Source organism: Lagopus leucura, unplaced genomic scaffold, assembly GCF_019238085.1.
Source record: "Lagopus leucura isolate 7727_CA_CO unplaced genomic scaffold, USGS_WTPT01 Super-Scaffold_100024, whole genome shotgun sequence".
Taxonomy (NCBI): Eukaryota; Metazoa; Chordata; class Aves; order Galliformes; family Phasianidae; genus Lagopus; species Lagopus leucura.
Window position 1 is genome coordinate 2,659,827 of NW_024962276.1, and position 19,043 is coordinate 2,678,869.

Below are 19,043 nucleotides of genomic sequence, written 5' to 3' on the forward strand. Positions count from 1 at the left end.
AGCTAACCCCAAGATACCTGATTCAGTGCAGCCCCTTCCTGCCAGTGGCAGCTCCTGCAGAGGATGGCCACTCACCTCTTGATGACAAAATGGATGTTGTGCCTCTCCTCCAGTATCCGCTTGAGTTTGGGGACGCCGTAGGTGCAAGGTCTTTTGAAGGGTATTTTGTCAGGGATGCCAATGATTTCCACTGCCTCGGGGTCACACGCGATTTTCCGGTATGGGACAGGGACCATGTGGTCTAACCCCAAGGCTTCAGCTGCAAGGTGAAAGGTTTTCACTCAAACACACACTTTTCCTTTGAGGAATGATAAAAATGAAGGTGAACTCAAGGTGGTCTGAAAAGCAGAGCGTGTGTTGTCTTATCTACTGCTTTTCCCCCAGCAGGTCTCTGAGCCACGCAGCTCACATCTCAGTTATCACTTCACAGCCCACATGTAGCTCCTGTATGTGACTTATATCACAGGTAACAACCCACAGCCCATCCACAAGCCACATCCTAACCCTATGGAGATGTGACCCCAAAGCACCTTGCCACGGTCAGCACTCATAAGCATCACAAGCAGGAAAAAAAAAAAGCACTTGGAATAGCAATGATTTTCCTTTTTTCCTGCCACATTAATTTAATATGGCTGCACACCATTGCTCCCCTTTGCCTGCAGTGCTGGTGGGCACTGACCCGGCCCTGCCATGCTCCACACCAGGCCAATTTATGGCTGAGTTATAAATTCCTCAACAGGGGAGGCTCCAAATGGAAATATTGACATAACCTTCAACAGACACCCAGACAGGGAGCTGCTGGGCTAAATGTGTTAAGAAGGGAGCTCTAGCATATGGCTCCTGCTGCTGTGTTAGGGAACAAAAATGATTGCTATATAATGATATGCAAACCACAAGCACTGCAGATGCATAATGGGATATTAACTCCTACTCACCATATCTGCTGTTAAACAGAATTTGCACGCACTCCCTGAGGGTGTTGATATCTTCAGTTTCTTTTATAAAACTGTCCCACTTATCTATCAAAACAAAATATAAGAAATAAGGAACTTCCATATGGTTCATACACAGCAGATGCACTTTTCTCGTGCAAAGTGTTGAGAATGAGGAACGAGACTTTGTTGCTTTAAAAATAATTATTTCCCTCTTCCAGAGCTGATTCTGCCAGGTTGGCAGATAAGGTCTGGGCTTCCCCATCCCCAGCCTGGAGCAAGCTCTGCTGCAGCTCTGCATGTGCACAGCAGATTCCTGAGGAACGACCCCATAAAACATTTCAGCCCTGAAATGAAAGACCCTCCTGCACACAGCTAGCTCCACCTGAAGCACACCTCTGAAAGGCATGGCAGTTTCACCCATACCTTCTCTTTCCCAACTTTCCCACTCCTAAAGCAGAAAGGTGAGGGTTTTGGTGCAAACACGTCAGCATTTCTAGGCTGCACACCCCTGGGGTGGGGTTAGGAGGGGATGTGGCAGTCTCCTCCTCCCACCAATCCCCTCTGGGCACCACTGGCACAGTCAGATTGGGGTGAGAGGGTTCCACTTGTTTCGAAACCGCATAAAACTTTCAGCTGGGAAAACAACCTCACCCGAGCCGTGCCCTGGTTTCCCTTTAGGACTGGGACTCCCCAGGGTCGTCTGTGTGATGGCGTAACTGGTGCCTCTAGGCGGGGAAACCTTTCCCAGAGAGGTGCAGGATCACAGAATGGCTTGAGTTGGAAGGGACCATTAAAGATTATCTGACCCAACTCCCCTGCAATGAACAGGGTCAGCTAGATCAAGTGCTTAGAGCCCCATCCAACCTGACCTTGAGTGTCTCGAGGGATGGGGCATCCACCACCAACTCTGGGCAACCTGTGCCAGTGCTTCATTGCACTTCTTGTAAAAAAAAAACACTCCATGGTGGGACACTGACCTGTCTTGTCGTGGACAATGGAGAAGAGGATGCGCTTGGATGAGTGCACGTTCTGGATGAGAGGACCCCCAGAGACAGCTGATTTCTGTCCTGGACACAAGGGAAGATGAGAAAGCGATGTTAAGAGCCCAGAGAGGCTTAGGGCACCTCAGCAAGCTCCTGGATGTCTGCTAGTGATACCAGCCCGGGGCTAGGCATCTGTGACACATCTCTCACCCCCTTCACCCAATGCAGTGCCCCCAAAGCAAAGCACATCCATAGCGGCACCATGGAGGCACCCAATGCAATGCTGGGGCAGCACAGCAGGGCCTCCTCATCTCTGTGAGGGCTGCACAGCCCCAGGGCCAATAATAGTGTCCACCTTCCAGCCCCAGCCCGCTGGCCCCCTACGCCCTGCCCCGAATGTTTCCCTCTCAGCTCCATGGGGCTTTGCACCAGGCCCTCGTCTGCGAGCGAACTCGAGGCTATTACCACAGCAGTCGCTGTACTCCTGTGAGGAAGGCACCTTCAGCTCTCCCGAGGGCCTGGGCAGCAGCACCTCACTGGCCATGGTCGCCCCGTGCAGACCGGAGGACACCTCCTGCTTTAGGTCCATGGCGATCTGCGTAGGCAGCGAGACACCATATAAAAAATTGGTCACGGCTACGGCGGGGGGAGCGTCCTGGCCAGAGGGTTTGGCCACGTGGCTGTTGGCACCAGGGTCTCGGCTGCCCTTGGGCACGAGGGAAGTACAAGTCAACTCTACGCTAGGGTTCGGCTCTCTGCTGGGCTCATCCGCCGGCCTGAAGGGAAGAAAAGGAGAAAAAGAGGAGAAAACAGGTTCTGCTGGGTCTGTGGCACTGCTGGAGACCTGAGAGTCGAGCACCACGGCCTGCGTGTGCTGGGAGCTGCCACCAACACCTTGTGCCTTGGAAGGGGAAAGCTGCTCAAGGCAAGGGTGCACACAGCTCCAAACTATGGGGACAGTGGCTCCAGGCAGTGAGTTGGGTGCCTGTGGAAGTTGAGCGCGTCCTCTGCCAATGTTCAGGGTGGATGTGAGTAGGAAAAATAAGCCGTATGAACAAAGAGATGGAAGGGGAAAGGAGAGCCTACAAATGGGCCGTGCCCAAGAGGATGGGACCCCCTGCACTTAAATCCTTTTTGCTCAGGGTTTCAGAAATGACAGCAGATACCCAACCCCCTATAGCTTCTTTGGGAACCTACACCATTTTCTCCTTTAAGCAGAACAGGTTAGCTTATGGCAGTGCATAATGCTTATGGCTTCGGCAAAGCCATCCAGTCCCATAGCCTGGTGTGCTTAGGAATAAAACAATTTGTGGGACTGTAACCAAGTGTCTGAGCTGCCTTTCTCAGCACTGAGGCCTCAAGGCACTCTCACCAGGGACCTCAATCAGCCCAAGGATGCGTTTCGTACCTAGGAAGTGCACAAGCTTCACATGAGACAGGCAGCCATGGCTTCACTGAACGGCTCAAATTCCGCGTGTCCTACTTTTAGCCATCTCAGCCTGATTTTCCAGAAGTGCTGAGCCTTCAGAGGAGGTATTTGTCAGTGCTCAGCATTTCTCTGAATGATCCAAGGTGCCTCAAGTCAGGCGAGCTCAGAGCATCCAAAACCAACAAGCTCCTCGTGAAAACATGGCAGCTGGGGGACCTCACCCCGCTGCTGTCCCCCATCTCCCTCATCCTCTGGCACAGAAATACATTTCAGCCTAGAAAGGAGCTTGCGACATTTACACTGGAAATCTCTTTGGAGACGAGAAAGCACAGAGTGTACTGCAGCTGAGATGCTGGCAGAGTGGCACAGAGCACTGCAGTTAACCTCGTGCACTGCCACATGCTTACAACAGCAGCTCCACTGCACAGCAGTGTGATGAGAGCTGACGGGCCAAGGGTTCAGCCCCCTGCAGCCCCTCCAGGATCCCTGCAGTTACCTTTTTAGCCTGAAGCGGATGCTGTGGCTGTGCTCTAAAATGGCCATCAGGGACTTCACGTCGTACTCCATGGGCTTTTTGAAGCTGATCCCCTCGGGCAAGCCGGCCACCGCCAGCAGTCCCGGCTCCTTCAGGAAGCGTTCGTAGGGCAGAGGGACCACGCTGCTCTTCCCGACTGCTTCACCTGGGGAAAGGGCACAGTTACACAGAGCGGGGACCCCCGGCCCTCCAGGCAGGGCTCGAAGAGCAAACCCAAAGCGGGACTGCAGGCATTGCTGTGCAAAGCCTGATGGAGACACTGTGAGAAGCAAGCAGTCTGGTGCTTAGGATCTTCCAGCTCTTTCTAAGCACTGAGCTCTCCTCATGGAGGTGGCACAGTGAAATCCTCAATTAGGGTCGCTTGGCGTGAGCCCACCTCCAAGGGACCCCAGATCCGTGCCAGCAAGGAATCTGTGCTGACAAAGCACAGATGCCAGGGGGAAATTCTTTACAGAGACAGTGGTGAGGTGCTGGAACAGCTGCCCAGAGAGGCTATGGCTGCCCTGTCCCTGGAGGTGTTCAAGGCCAGGTTGGATGGGGCTCTGGGCAGCCTGGTCCAGCATTAAATGGGGAGGTTGGTGGCCCTGCGTGTGGCAGAGGGTTGGAGATTCATGATCCTTGATGTTCCTTCCAACCCGGGCCATTCTGTGATTCTGTGATTCTGTGACAAAGGAGATGTGTCATCCTCAGCTCGCGTGGGTTTTCATCTTAGTTTACTGAAATATTCTGCATATCTTACTGTCAGTACTTTTTCTTTACCTCTTGGAGAAAAGGAAAGCACTCTGATCCCCACTGCTGTGAGGCAGCCTTCGCTCACAAAGAAAGAGAAGAAAATCCCCAAAAGTTTCCCTCCATTCCATGATTTGAAGGCAGAGTGAACACAGACACTTGTGCCCACCCCTTCCCCTTCAGCAGCCCCACAGTCCCACAAAGTGCAGGGCTGGCTGGGTGACACGAGGCACCTCTATACCTCTGATAACCAAACATGCCCATACAGCCAGGAGCACATGGCTTCCCCTTCCCTGGCAGCACAGGATGACCACACAGCATCACTGAGACACAGAGATCTGCTAAAAGGACGGAAGAGGCCCCGTGCCCACATCCGGGATGGCCAAGGCAGCATGAATACCAGATAGAAAACCAGGCTCTGCCAAAGCATTTTGGGGGTATTTGCCAACTCCCTTGAGCTGCTCTGTCCTGAGCAATTCCTTTGGAAGCCAACCCAACTGGCTGCAGCCACTTAAGCCTGGTGCTTGAAGCACGAAGCAAAAGAAACAGCCGTGCATGAATGTGACCTGTCTGGCAAAGCAATGTCCAGATGCAGAACATCTGGCTGCATGGCATGGGTTCACTCCTCAGCTCATGTCCCATGGGATCTCCATCCATGCCCCAGCACTGTGGTCAGGAGCAGAGGACACTATGGGACATTTAAATAGTGATTCTCCTTAAAATCTTCTGGTTTTTCTCTCTCTCTTAAAAAAAAAAAAAAGACACACAAAAGATCTGACAGAAACCCTGGAAATCCTATGGCACTGTCAGCAAGTCCTTATTAAAAGTGATTTCTTCAACATGTTCTTTGAAGCAACGCATGATAACTAATGATGTGTGACTCGCACAAGCCATCAAGGTTCCTTATAGCTGGGCTGGATAATATTTTAATTAAGCCAATAACAGAAGTTTCAAACCAAACCTTTGAACCACAACACTGCAAGAAGACTTTCTGCAGGCTCAGAAGGCACTGCTGCCTCGATGCGCCGGCGTTAGCAGCTTTCCACCTCCCACCATCTTTGCTATGGGAGGAGGACGATGCCCAAGCGGCCCCTTATCAACCCAGCACTCAACAACTCCCTGAACACATTTTTATGGGGAGCATGTTCCTGTCAAAGTGACCTTCACCAAGCCTTGTGCTGCCACGCAGAGCCTCACGGTTTAGCTAAAGAGAGACAATAATCATCATTAATGCCTGTTTAATAGAAGCTGGCGGTAATCAGTCATCCTGTTGGTGCAGAGATTACCCGGCTCTGGAGGGAATATGCCGTCTTTTTGACTGAGCATTCTCTAAGATTTTTGTTTCCAATCCCTGTTGATGGGAAGCAACTGAAAGGATAAGAAAATTAAAAAAAAAAAAAAAGGAAAAGAGATAACTCCTAATTTCCAACAGCCCTGTCGGTATTGGAAACAGAATCCCCCTGGGGCTCCTACAGCTTCTCCCTGATCAACCAGGAGAGGCTTTACCCTGGGACCAGCCTGGGGATGCAGTGCAGCACTGCAGGAGCTGTTCTGCTGGGAGATGCATCCTGCAAGTCAGGCACTGCATCAAACCCACACACGTCCTCCACACCGCAAACAGCATCTCCAGCCTTATCCTCATACACGGGCCATCTAGTTCATCCAGCCCCATGCAAATGAGCCCTGGTAAAACTTACATAATCTAAATACCTAATTATATAAAAGAATAATTCTTGTATTCCCCGTTGGCTTTACAGCCTGCAGCAGGAAAACGCAGCCTGCAGCTCTAACCCGAGCAGCCCCAGCTCATCCGCTTGGCTCTCTGTATTCCCTTCTCCTCGTGACTTGGGATGAGCTCTCAAAGGCAGCAAGAGGATTTGATTACCCCCTTTAATGGGAATATCACATCCAAGCCCTTTAAGTGGTTTCAGAAAACCTCCACTTCCGATCCCAACTGCTCTGCCCCAGGGGAAGCAATGCCGTCTCCCCTTCACCTCCAAAGCCTGCGATGCGTGCTTCAAACAAACAGCAATGCTGTGTGCAGGTGTGAGTGGGCACTGAAACGTGGAGCTACACCACAACCAGGAGCCCTGCAAGTGGACCCGGAGGGGATGTTCTGAGTGCAGAAGGAGCGCTGCCGCAGCTCCAGCATCCACAGCTTGGGCCCAGAGGGAGCCCTGCAACCCACCAGGCAACGTAGCAGCAGCCATATGGTCATCTACATTTTAATTGCACGAGCTTTATTGCTGGGGATGATGCATGTGTTGGAATGGCACCAGCTTGTCTCTCAGAGCTGAGAAAATCATCTTTCTGCTTTTAAGCAGAGCTGCCATGGAAAGGGGAGAGCGAGGTGCAGAGCCTGGGACACCTGTGAAGTGCTGTATGGGCAGCACTCAGGATGAGGGTGCATTTGAGAACCCCACTTAGCCCACAGCAGAGGCTTCAGCTGACCGGGGAGCTGCAGGGTGCTCCCCTCAAGCACACTGCTACCCATTTGGGGTACAGCCCCTTTCACTGCAAAGGGACAAGGCAGTGACTGGACCTCCTCCCAGCACAGCACTGACCCCACGCAGGAGCAGGGCCCGCTGTTTTGGGTGCCAGTGGTCCCAAAGCCACAAGGTGGGCTGGTGCTGGCAGTGCAGCGAGCCCCAGGGCCGTCCAAATCCCCAGATGGAATTGTGAAGGTTCTTACTATAAAGCACATCAAACACTTCCTCTACCATCTTCCTGAGGAGGTACACGTCTGATCCCTGGTCCGGGGAGACCCTGAGCATGCTTCGCCCGCACTCCTTTGCCTTCTTCTGCACCTCTGCGTCCTGCTCCCTCCGCTGCTGGACTCCTGGAACAAAACAGGAGATGCTGCAGTGGGAGAAGGTTCAGTGGACAATGCTGCCAGCAACTCTGATTGCACAAAACGATGAAACTGGCCGGCCAACATCAACAGCTCATCACGCAGCCTGTCCACGCAAGACCGAGACCCACAGCTGCCAGACTCCGGTGTCAGCAAAGGCCTTTAAGATGCATGGGGAAAGGTGCAGGGACAGGCAGCACTGCCATGGTGCACCCCAGCGAGCCGTGGGCATGCTCAGCTCACATGTACCCCCCTTCACTCCTGTTTTACACACTCAGCTGCACTGACACCATTGTGATTAATTGGCCAGTGCGTTTCTTTTCTCTGGTTTCAATCTGCTTAGCCTTCAATCTCTCCGAAAGAGAAAATCCGCCTTTCTCAGAGGCTTTTTTACCCTTCAGCGTCACATAACTTGGTAATACCAGCTATTTCCTGCTAATTTCCCCCATTAAACCTCAAATAAAGCATATCTTCAGCAACGACTTCCTCGCGTCTCTAAATGCACAGAAAATTAAACACTACAAGTACATTATTGCTATTCTAGCTAAACCGATTCACCAGGGATTTTCAGTGGCAAAGGACTAATTCCTTCATCATCTCGACAGGCTCTCACCAGCCATCCAACCTGGCTGCTGCTCACAGAGGGCTCAGCCATCCTTCCTGGCACAGGGGGAAGGCAGTGGCAGCCCAGTACTGAGGGCAGGTGAGCTGGCACGTGTCCGGTTTATACTGATGTCCAGAAGGACAGACTTGGAGTAAATCGTAAGAACTAAAAAAGTCCTTGCTCTGCCACTGCTGGATGGCTTCTGGGAGATTGCTGATGGTCTCATGGTTAGGGCAGCATGAAGGATTTAGTGGCACCACGCTGCCTGTCCCCCTACAGACCTGTTCCTGAGATGTTCCCAGGTGAAAAGAGGACATGGAGGGATTCAGCATCCCTGTGCCACCCCCATGCCGTCCCTTACTGTCCCCACACTTATTGACTGGAGTGGTGACCATGCCTTCTACTCCACAGCCTTTAATAATTGTTTTTAAGGTGCTGGAAGGATTGGCGGTAAAGACAACAGCAGGAAGGAAACCCTGAGTATTCTACAAAAGTGGTGAAATCCACTCAAACTCACACCCTTCTGAGACTCTCCCTCCCATCTGAGTGCAAACTCGCCTCCATTAACATCCATCTTTATAACTGTCAGGTCCCACCGTGCGTCAGGAAAGGCTGAGCCAGAGCTCCAGATAAAGGAGAGCATCCAAGTGAGGTCTGTGTGCCCGGAGGAGCAGCTCGGCAGATAAGAGCCTTCTTACATCTCCCACCGATGTCTGGTTTAGATTATTTCAGATCCTTTCTAAGGGGGCAGCTAGCCTATAAATCAGAGGCATTTCCAGGGATGCTTTACGATGCATGCCAGTTGTAAGAGCTTTATGTAGTGGAGCTGAGCCTCGGCCATTTATAATTCAAGACAGAGTTATCACGTTTCACCCTGTCTCGAGTATCTGCCGCTTTGTTACAAACCCCACAGTCAGAATCTCATGCTTTGTACCAGATGTTAGAATTCCACTTCCACAAAGGTGTAAATTAAACCAAAGGCGAGGGGAGCTTCGATGCCGATGGTAACTGACCGGAATCTATGCGGATGTATTACTAAAAGTGAGATGTGCATGCAGTCATCAGCTAATGGGAGCTGCAGGGCCTCACAGCTGGCACCTCATAGAATCATAAAGGTTGGAAAAGACCTCTATGATCATCCAGTCCAACCACCAACCCGTCCCCACCACACCACTGACCACAACTCTCAGCACTGCATCTCCATGGTTCTTAAACACCTCCACGGACACGGTGACTCCACCACCACTCTGGGCAGCCTGTGCCAAAATCTGTAAGGCTCAGCTCCATTAATTACACTCACTGTCCTGCTGCTGTTGACAACTACGTTCCTCTCCTGCCTTCTTTTCACAGCGGGAAGAACCTTTCCCAAAACGCCACCGTTCAAAACAAAAACCTGCCTACAAAAGGAAACACATCAAGCTGGAGAATAACTGCAGACAGCTTTCCTAGCCCCAAATAGAGTGGAAGAAATGCCAGCCTCCCATCTGCAGCGCGATGGAGGAGTGGGGTCAGTAGGGCTGAGATGCTCAGGGATGCGGTGCTGCAAAGCCGAGTGCTGCGGGCGAGCCTTGTGCTTCACCCAGCACATGTGCAACGAATCAGCCAAGCAGACAGTGACCCTGGCAGCTTTACAGCACTCATGTTTTCACTACAATGAACCGTTCTTGAACAATTTCTCCAACGGATTAAGCACAAATATGGTTTTCATCAACACCAGGCCATGCGTGCACGCATATGTGGGTTGTTGTCCCCACCACTGTCCCACCAGGTGTGATGGCCCTCCTGCAGGGCTCAGGGCCACCTCCCCTCACCTTAGGGCTCACCAGCAGCACCAAAACCCCATCCCTACTCCTGCAGGGAGCCATGAGAAAGCTCCAGCTTGTGTGGAGGGATGAAGCCATCCCAAAATGCAGGTGTGAAGGTTGGGGTGTGTTAATTGGTGGCACCTAGGACATCGTGGCTGTTGCTTGAGATCCACATGGAATGGGATATCCCATGGAATGAAGATTCCCATTGGCTTCAAAAATCCAACCAGTGCTTCCAGCTCTCCAAATCTGCTCCTGTGATTCCAAAAGCCAATAAAAGCCTTGGCTCCAGGCTGATCCCTAGGAGAACCTAATTCTGCTAATTCCCTCAGACTTCCTCCTGCTCACAGATGGCCACGCCACAAACCTCACCGACCAAAGGATGCAAAGGAGCCGGGACACACAGTGCCCTCCTTGGAAAAGGCTTCCATCTGCCCCACCAGCCCCAGCCTCTTTACGCAACTCTGGGGTCATGAACCAATGGAGCACCAAGTTCCATGCCCGAGGAAATCCATTCAGGGGGTTTGGAACTGAATGATCTTTCAGGTCCTGACCCATTCAAGGCACTCTATGATTCTACAGTTTAAGATTCTGTGATTTCATGAATCTACAATTTCATTCTGCCAAGCCCCACAAACACCACACACGAAGCCATGCCACCTGTAACCTGCCCATCCTCAACCACACAACGAACGAACCCGAGCACGTCATACAGGCAGACAAGCTCAAATCACCCAAGATACTCACGGCAGAACTTCTGGAAATCAGCCTGCAGCTCCTTCCTGGCACTGAGGAACACTCTGCCCTTCTCAGTGCCCAGCACAAAGGTGTTCTCATCATGCACAGCAATGCAGGCCACCTCGGCGTTCAGCTTGGACAGCGCGGAGCACTGCAGAGATGTGATGGGTTAGAGCTCAAGCACTGCCTTGCATCAGCCACCCGTGGCCATCTCCCCATCATAAGCAATGTTTTAGATAGAATTTCATGGGTTTTACAGCACCCCCTGCACCACAAATACTTTGACCACTTCACAACGCCATAAAGGCTTAGATATGCAAAAAGAAGCTTGTTTTATTGGTAAACATGTGACTTCTATTCCTCCCCTCCCCGAAATAACAATTTTATACTATTTCTTTAAAAGAAAACATTCCTGCATAGAACAAAGAAACAACAATTTGTGGTTTTCCACCAGCCCTAATAAAATAAGGAGCACAAGAATCTTATTTCAGCTACAGAACACTAATATGGTCAAAGTCTGGATTAGTCGAGTGATTCTTCTTGTACAGTTATGCAAAACACTAAAGAGATGAAAAAGACTTCCTCCATTAATCCATTTTATGTAATTTGTCCTTCCTGCTATACATAACACGTGTATATGCATTTTTGTTATTATTTTTCATTGTAATTCCTACACAGTGCCCGCAGCCTGGGGCCCATTCCCACGGCTCTGCCATGGCCCCATCCAAAGCTCACAATGTAAATGGGGATTTTCCCACTTTCATCCTTCAGTGACGACAAAAATGGAGCGCAGGTGACCCAAAGCACACCAGCTGAGCTGAGGATGGAGCAGGAAAGTGCTGCCCACGGCCCAAACCCCACTGCAGCCACCGCCTTCTTCCAACTCCCCCGCACACGATTTTCATTTGGTTGGGCTCAACGCAAACTCTATTTGGTCATTTTCCCTCCTGCTGAGCTTCCTCAAGAAGGGAGCATTTCATTATATCACCAAAATATGTATTTTTAAGAAGTCTCCTTTCAAGAACCCAGCAATAATTTGGAATATTTTGATCAAGAAACTCAACATGCGGAAAAGAAATATAAAACCTACTGTGAGAAGGGAGGTTCAGAGGCAGCAGAACAACGGGCGTTCATTAAGAAGCCCAACTACGACAGCACGGTTTGCTGTAGATGATGGCACAGACACACATCAAAGCCATCGGGCCGTGTCAGCTCCGGGGAACCTGCTCTTTAGTGGGGTGACAGTGGTCAAAAGAAAGGAAATTGCTATCTGGGGAAAAATGCCTTCCTGGTCGAGATGAAGATGCTTTCAAGATGAATACATCGAACACTTGGCTTGAAAAGGGAGGGCTGCTGAGCACATTGCTTTCCATTAGATATTTGTTGCTACAGTCGCACCTTCTCTTCTCGATCACATTCACAGTTAAAAATCAGATTAGCTCTGGTCCATGAGAATTAATCCCAACAGTTATCTTGTTTATGTAAGCATGCCTGACTTATGCAAGGCTTCCACTGGGAATTCTACGTCAAAAGATATGAAAGTTATTTTCTTTGTTCTGCCAGATAAAAGCCATTGTTCTCCTGTTGTGTAAAAGTGCACGGTAACATTGGTAAAACATCAAGTAAAAAACCCAACCAGCCCCTACATTCAGTTGATACCGACATAAATATTAATGGGGAACGCTGCGGAGCTGAGATGAGCACGGGCTGATCCAAGCAGGGCTGTCAGAATGTGATGAACTCAACATCCCTCAGCACAGCCCTTTCAATGGGAGCTCAGTGAGTTGAGGGGTGGTTTTGCTGGGGGTATGGAGGCTTTCCCCACTTTGGGCTCTAATGTGAGCCCTGCTCAGGCTGCAGCAATGCCTTCAGTAGCTGGAAACGGGCACAGGGATGGAGAGGAGTGGAGACCCTTACCATGGAGTCTAAGGCAGACACTAAGCTGGTGATGATTTCATCTTTCTGGGGAAAAACCATATTCCACTGCTCAGGTCTGGAGCTGCCGAGGGTCACATCTAGAGGCCTCCCTGCCAGTGCCATATTCACCTGAAAATAAGGTTAAAAAAAAATGCAATGCTGTTACTGATAGAAGCAAAAAAGAATGATGAAAACCACCCCCCAAGAAAAAAAAAAAAGAAATTGTCTTTTTAGCAAGCACTCAGCACACCATTAGTGCTGCTGGGTCCCTCCTGCATCACCGACAGCACCACGGCGCCCGGCCCCAGCACAGACACCATGCACACGAGTGGGCAGAAGCAAGAGGAAAAGCAGAAAACCAAAGGCATGTGGAAGACACCCACGTGCAAATCAGCTCAGCCCTGCCAGGAGCAGAACAGACAACCACGAGTGCTGCCAAGCTGCAAGCAAAGCCTGTCGCCGATGCCACACATCCCAACCGTGCCAGTGGGGACTCATCCCTGGGCAGGTGCCACCCAGGTGGGACACCCTGAGCAGAGCTGTGCCCGTGGGAGAAGTGACACCAAACAGCACTGGGTGACAAATGTGTCCCCATGCTCCCCATCCCCATGGGCTCTCTTTATACTCAGGAGAGCAACTGGCATGCAAAGGTGTCCTCAAGGCATGGCGCAATCTGCCCTCACTTTGATCAACACACAGGAGCTCAGTGTGGGGAGAAAGCAAAAGGGAATTGATCTTTTTAGGGTATTTTCCTTTTTTCTTTTTTTTTAATTGTCCACTAAACCATCAGCTCCTCTTCCAGGAGAAGCTTTGGGTTCCTGAGGGGTGGAGGTGGGGGGAGCAGAACCAGCCCTAGAAGCTCCAAAATGAGGAAAAAAATGGGGAAAATGGGACTGGATTGAGCCACATCACAGCACCCATTCGGTCACACAGGTGGAGAGGATAAGCACCAAAATGCATTTCATCCTTCAATCCCAGCACTGATATCTACAAGCAGTTCAGAGAAGCAATGTGATGTGGGGAAGGGGAGATGCACAGAGCCCATACAACACGGCACTGCCCAGCTTCCATCCTACGAATAAAAGGACAGCAAAGAAGATGGAACGATGGCCATCCAACCAGGCTCATGAATCAAGTGCTGAAGCTTCTAGCAGATAAAAGGGGACGGGGAATTTCTAATGAGACAAGATTAGAGGGAGCCGGGCAGGGCGAGCCAAGGAATATGAATGAAGCTGCGGGCACAGAACGAGATCCACTGTGCAGACTCAAAGCAGGGCCACCCCACAGGGTGCCAACGGGACCCACACCCAGGAGGATTCTCACAGGCCGTGCGGGTGTGTTTGGGCACAGAGTGGTGAATGAGGCTGCGCCAGCACTTCTGCTACGCCAACACTGACCCAGAAAAATCCTCTCCTGAGCAGCTGACATTTCTGAGCGGCGCTGCCCGCCCGAGCGGAGCTGACGGCTGAGTTTTCTCCCCAAGGATGATGCTGGCAATAGGATGCGGGGGGGGGATGAACGACCCAAAGGTTCATCAGCTTGTAAAATGAAGCAGGGACACAAGCATGTCCTGCAGGCAGCCCACCCTGTGAGCATCGGGCAGTGCCGCAGAGCCGCCGTGGGATGCGATGCTGAGCAGCGATGCCACACGCCAGGCTTGGGCCATCCGTCACCTGGAGGCTCCCACTGCTCAGCCCCCCTCCCCTCCAAGCATTCATGGAAAACAGCCTTACTTTGATGATGTGCATCTTTGAGTGCCCCAATTATTATTCCGTATTGCCACCGTTGTATGTTTGTTGGCAGCGTTGCAGAGAGCCCCAGAGGACGGGGCTGGGGCAGGCCTGCAGCGAGCACAACTGCAGCAGCCTCATCCCACAGCCTTCCAGGGACAGCAGGACGTGACCCAAGTAATATGTCTGGGATTTCATGAAGGGGGGGTGAGGGAGGAAGAAATATTCCTACAAAGCTTTTAATCATTTACGGTCACGCATAGCAGTGACAGCAGATTTAGAAGGGAAGAGGGGGAATAAACGGGAGGAAAAAAACTTCATGGCGAGCGATAGGCTTATTCAAATCAAATTAAGATGTACAGCTTGAAGTTGTTTGTCTAATCAGAGGGAAACTAAGCTCAAGGGAAACTGGGGTAAACCATTCTTACACCACTTAGGGCTGGCTGCAGGTGGGACGGGGGCACAGTACACGCGAGCTGGCCAGATCCACGAGCAAGGGGCCGCGGTCCTGCAGGGATGGGGACGATGTCCAAGTGCTGCCATGGGGATGGGGACTATGCATTCCCACCCCAGCCCCGTTCTGCCCCTATGCCACGGTCCCCCACCTGCCCATGCCGTGCACCCTTCTCAGGAATAAACATCTGCCTGCTTTGTCACCATTTCCAAAGCGCCAGGAGCAAACAGAATAACAAAACAAGTGAAACAAAGCTGGAACAACCCACCCCCCTTCCCCCTCCCCCAGAGGAAATTTCCAAGCAGAAAATGGTGTTGTTGGAACTTTCAAGTTATAAACAGGTTCCGTTAAGGCAAAGTGAGGGGTACATCACCCAAAGCTGAGTTCCACTGCAAGAAGAGGGGAAAAAGAAGGCATAAAGCTCATTATTTGGGTAAGGACCCACAAGGAAGCCCTGTGGGCAGGACGGCTGCATGCACCAGGGTTAGCAATGCTATAGGATGAGAACAGCCACGTGCACATCAAAGAAATGGGTATGTACTAACGAGAGGGACTCATAGGGCATCCATGCCTCATGGGCTGGAGAGAGACAGCCTGGGGCAGGTGCTGGAGCTGTGCCGGGGGCAGCTCAGCCACACAGCATCAAAAGGACTTCTGATGATGGCATTTGGGCTCCTGAGTCACCCAGGAAGCATCACCCAAAGGGCTGGCGGCAGAGGGACGCATGTGATGGGGACCCACAGGTAGCAATGAGACGGCGGTGATAGGGCTGTAATTGCCTTCTGCTCTGGGAAGGCGCCTTGAAAGGGGATTTCTAAAAATCACACCAGCCCTGGAGGACACGTAAGTCATTAGCCATCACTATCATTAAACGTGCTTTAAAATTCATCATGAGCTGTCCCGATAGGAGCCGAAGGGACAACGAATGTCACTGCCGAGGTGCAGCAGCACAGAGCCAGCATCCGCCCTCCTGCACAGGGACAGTCCCCACATCCCCCGGCTCCGACACATCCCTGATGGGGATGTGGGCTCAGGACGAGAGCCACAGCAAGGCAGCAAGAAGGGGACGCTGACTGCAGGCGTTTTTCCCACCCCAATAAATCTCAGGGACTTTTGAGGTCAGCTTTTTGGTGGTTGGCTCGGAGCACCGTACACTTGACTCGCATTGACTTGATGTGCAACTCATCATCACCGCAGTGCTGGGGATGTCTGCCCAGCACGGGCAGCTTTCTCACACACTGCCAAGTGTTGGCTGTACCCCACCAAGGGGCTGACAAACTGCTCTGGACGTGCGGCTTGCAGGAGATAAATGAATGCTCTGCATGCCCTGGCGGCCCCGTAACCCACTCAGATGTAATCCCCAATGCCTGATTCAGCACAGCCCTCCTGCCACAGATTGGTCAGCATCAATGCCAGCTCCAGCACATAACTGCGATAACAGGCGTTCATGAAGTGGCCATAAATAAGCTCTCCAAAAGCCCGAAAATCTCCAATCTTATCCTTATGCTGCAATGCAGCCCTCCTGGGGCTCTGGTATTTGGGGTACCTGCCCTTCCCACACCAACCAAGGGCACATGTACATGACTCAGCCCTATAAACATCCGCTGCCCCATAACCACTGCCCCATTGCAATGTCTCTCCTCGCACCCACAGATCTCCTTTTTCACTCCATCTGTTTGCACAAGTTAAAAAATGACAGTGTTTGAGGTCAGTCCTCTGGCGCAGCTTGGGGTACCTCAACCATGTTCCATGCCCGCACCAGGGCTGGGAACAGGTCCCCCCGAACCAATCCAGTTTGTTGGGGTTTGTTTAACCCCTTCCAAGGGGAAGAATGGCTCCGAGCCATCAGACTCCTCCTCCCTTGCTTTATTTTATCAATAAAAAGCAGGGCAACTGCTGGAAAAGCTCCTCACATACGCGCCGGCACCAAACGAAAACATCCCCAGGCATCCATCGCAGCCACTGCCCCAAATAACCCACAGCACAGCTCTGTCCCACTCCGAACACAAGCACAGAACAAACCAGATCTCTTGCAAACAGCCAGCTTCTGTGTCACCGTGGCAAGGCAGCACCTCTCACCCCGGCTCTGCCACGTCCCTCCAGCATCCCCACACCACCAAGCTGCCATGCTGCAACCTCTCGCCAGGCAGGCGCAGAAGCTCTGGCTTCGAGCAACAGCCTCTTCATTTACTGAAGAAAACAATAAACAAATAAACAAAAATGGGGGAAAAACCCACGGAGCGTGGCAGGGAAGGGATGCTGTGCTGGGATGAGCGCTCGGGATGCGTGCTGCGGTGCTGCTGGGGCTCAGGTTGCGTTTCCCAGAAGCGGGTGGCCCATGGCTGCTAAAATTAGGTGAGGGCATGTGGAGCTCGCTCTGTTGCACCAGTGCAGCTGCCGGCTGTGAATAGATCCCCGAAGGAGAGCAAGCCCTTGGTAGAAAGATAAGACAAGGCCAGGATGAGCCGTTGGGGCTGGGATTGGGGTTGCACATCAGTGCCGAAACGGGGCCGGCGGGCAGGAGGTGAGTGCTGGTAATGAGCATCATGGTCATGCCACAGGGCTGAGTGACAGGGGGTCAAACCCTGACCCACGGACCTACATCTGTGTGCGCCCCATGCCGCTTGGCAACCCGTGGGTTTTAAACCCAGGTGCAACACCACAAAGCACGGCTCCAGCCAAGCATGGAGCCAAGGGCGACGGGGAGCAGGGAGAGGACGGGATCCAGTTTCCAGAGTCTGCTTTCTTGGTATGTAAGCTAACACTCGTGTTATTTAAAGCTGGAGTTTTAGCAGCGTTCAGCTACTGTTTGCGTGATCAGGATAAAAAATCGCAATCCTAATTCCTGGCCCCCCGGTGCCTATGGCAACTGGTATCCGTCTCCTTGGAAACTAATCTCGTGGTATTTGAACAATGTACCAAGGGCCTTTAATCTCCCAAACACTGTAAATCTTTATTCTAGCCTGCTCTCCTCCTACCCCAAGAGCCAACATAAAAAGCCTGTTGTTTTCCGTGCACTTACAGAGATCCAAACTCAGATTTTATATCACACAGCCACACAGATTTCTTTTCCCCTTCCTTTTTTCCTCTAAATCAAAGAGGAATCCCACGTGCAGGTGGCAGCAATGCCTCATGCCCACGGATGCAGAAGCAAAACCCCAAACTGCAGTCCTTCACACAAGGTCCGAGCTGCATTCTTTTGGGATGTTTCCCTACATCCCACGCCTTGGGAAGGGAACACAGATCCCATACCCCCAGTGCACACAGGGATGTGCAGAACGAAGCCCTCCAGCCATGCATCCCCATTGGGTTGGGGCAGTGCACCAGGGCAAGGTGTGTGCATTGGGCACATCCTCAGTGCTGAGCCCATCCCAGCCCATGGCCATGCTCACAATGTGCTTGCTGCACTTCTCAGGTAATTCCCTCTGCACAACGAGGGTCTGATAGAAGAGCCACTGTTTAATCTCATTACAGTTTAATTTTATTGCTGATATTTCAGCTCTCTGCTTGTTGTTTCAGTAGCGAGTTTCCCCCCCTGTTGCAGGACATGCTGCTTGCCAGCCCCGTGCCTGGCTCCATGCTGTATCAATGAGCTCAATGAGAAATAAAAAAAAACAGCTTTCTGCAGGGATTAAAGGATGCTCAGAACCTGCAGCCACCAGCAACTCGCAGGATACGGAAAAGCAAATTTTGGGTCTGAGTCAGCATCGATACATGAGAGCACACCGCTCCTCTATCCTGCTCGCTCCTTCTTTACATTCACTGTTTAAAGGGAAGACCTAGAGAAGCTCCAACAGAATTGCTGCTGGCTCTCCAGCCCCAAAGTTGTGTTGAGCTCACCCCAACTTGGTGTTACCAACCACAGCATCACCACTGGCTCTCAGACACAAACAGCCCCGAGTCCTACAGCCCCCATCCAGCAGCAAGATCAGCTGGGATGGGATGCCTTCCCCACGCCCCAGCATCCCCATGGCCAACAGAGCCAGACTGAGACATCCCACCCAGCATCCCACCGGTGCCACTGGTCCTGCAGAGATTCGCTGGTGGCTAATAGGGCTCAGACACACACCCCAATTTTGTCACCGGACGCCTGGTGGGAGCCATCCAGCCAGCAGCAAATGACTCGGGATGAGCAGACAGATGAACAGCAACAGACACACACCCAGAGACAGCGATGACACCGCTCCCAAACGGCGCCCAGGCGGAGCTGCTCCTCCTCCTCAGGCTATGAGGAAGCCTTGCAAGGAGCTGGGAGCCCTTCAGGGGCTGCCCCGGGCTGAAGGCGGCCCTAAGACACAGCCAGGGCCTCTCCCAGATGCTTCTGCAAGGAGTC

The 19,043-nt window shown here is 51.8% G+C and overlaps 1 protein-coding gene across 3 annotated transcripts in view; it reads right to left on the reverse strand.

Moving 5' to 3' along the window:
• GTF2IRD1 (GTF2I repeat domain containing 1) overlaps window positions 1-19,043 on the reverse strand; it is a 50,405-nt gene that overhangs the window by 22,598 nt on the left and 8,764 nt on the right. For 2 of the 3 annotated variants that reach the window (XM_042879653.1, XM_042879652.1), the window contains exons 2-9: window positions 12,527-12,655; window positions 10,619-10,760; window positions 7,304-7,450; window positions 3,844-4,027; window positions 2,384-2,694; window positions 1,913-2,002; window positions 936-1,019; window positions 76-259 (exon numbers count right to left, since the gene is read on the reverse strand). In XM_042879653.1, coding sequence (XP_042735587.1) covers window positions 76-259; window positions 936-1,019; window positions 1,913-2,002; window positions 2,384-2,694; window positions 3,844-4,027; window positions 7,304-7,450; window positions 10,619-10,760; window positions 12,527-12,649 — 1,265 coding nt within the window. In that variant the 5' untranslated portion in view covers window positions 12,650-12,655. The remainder of the gene's footprint in view (window positions 1-75; window positions 260-935; window positions 1,020-1,912; window positions 2,003-2,383; window positions 2,695-3,843; window positions 4,028-7,303; window positions 7,451-10,618; window positions 10,761-12,526; window positions 12,656-19,043) is intronic. The other variant, XM_042879654.1, reaches the window with a different exon arrangement.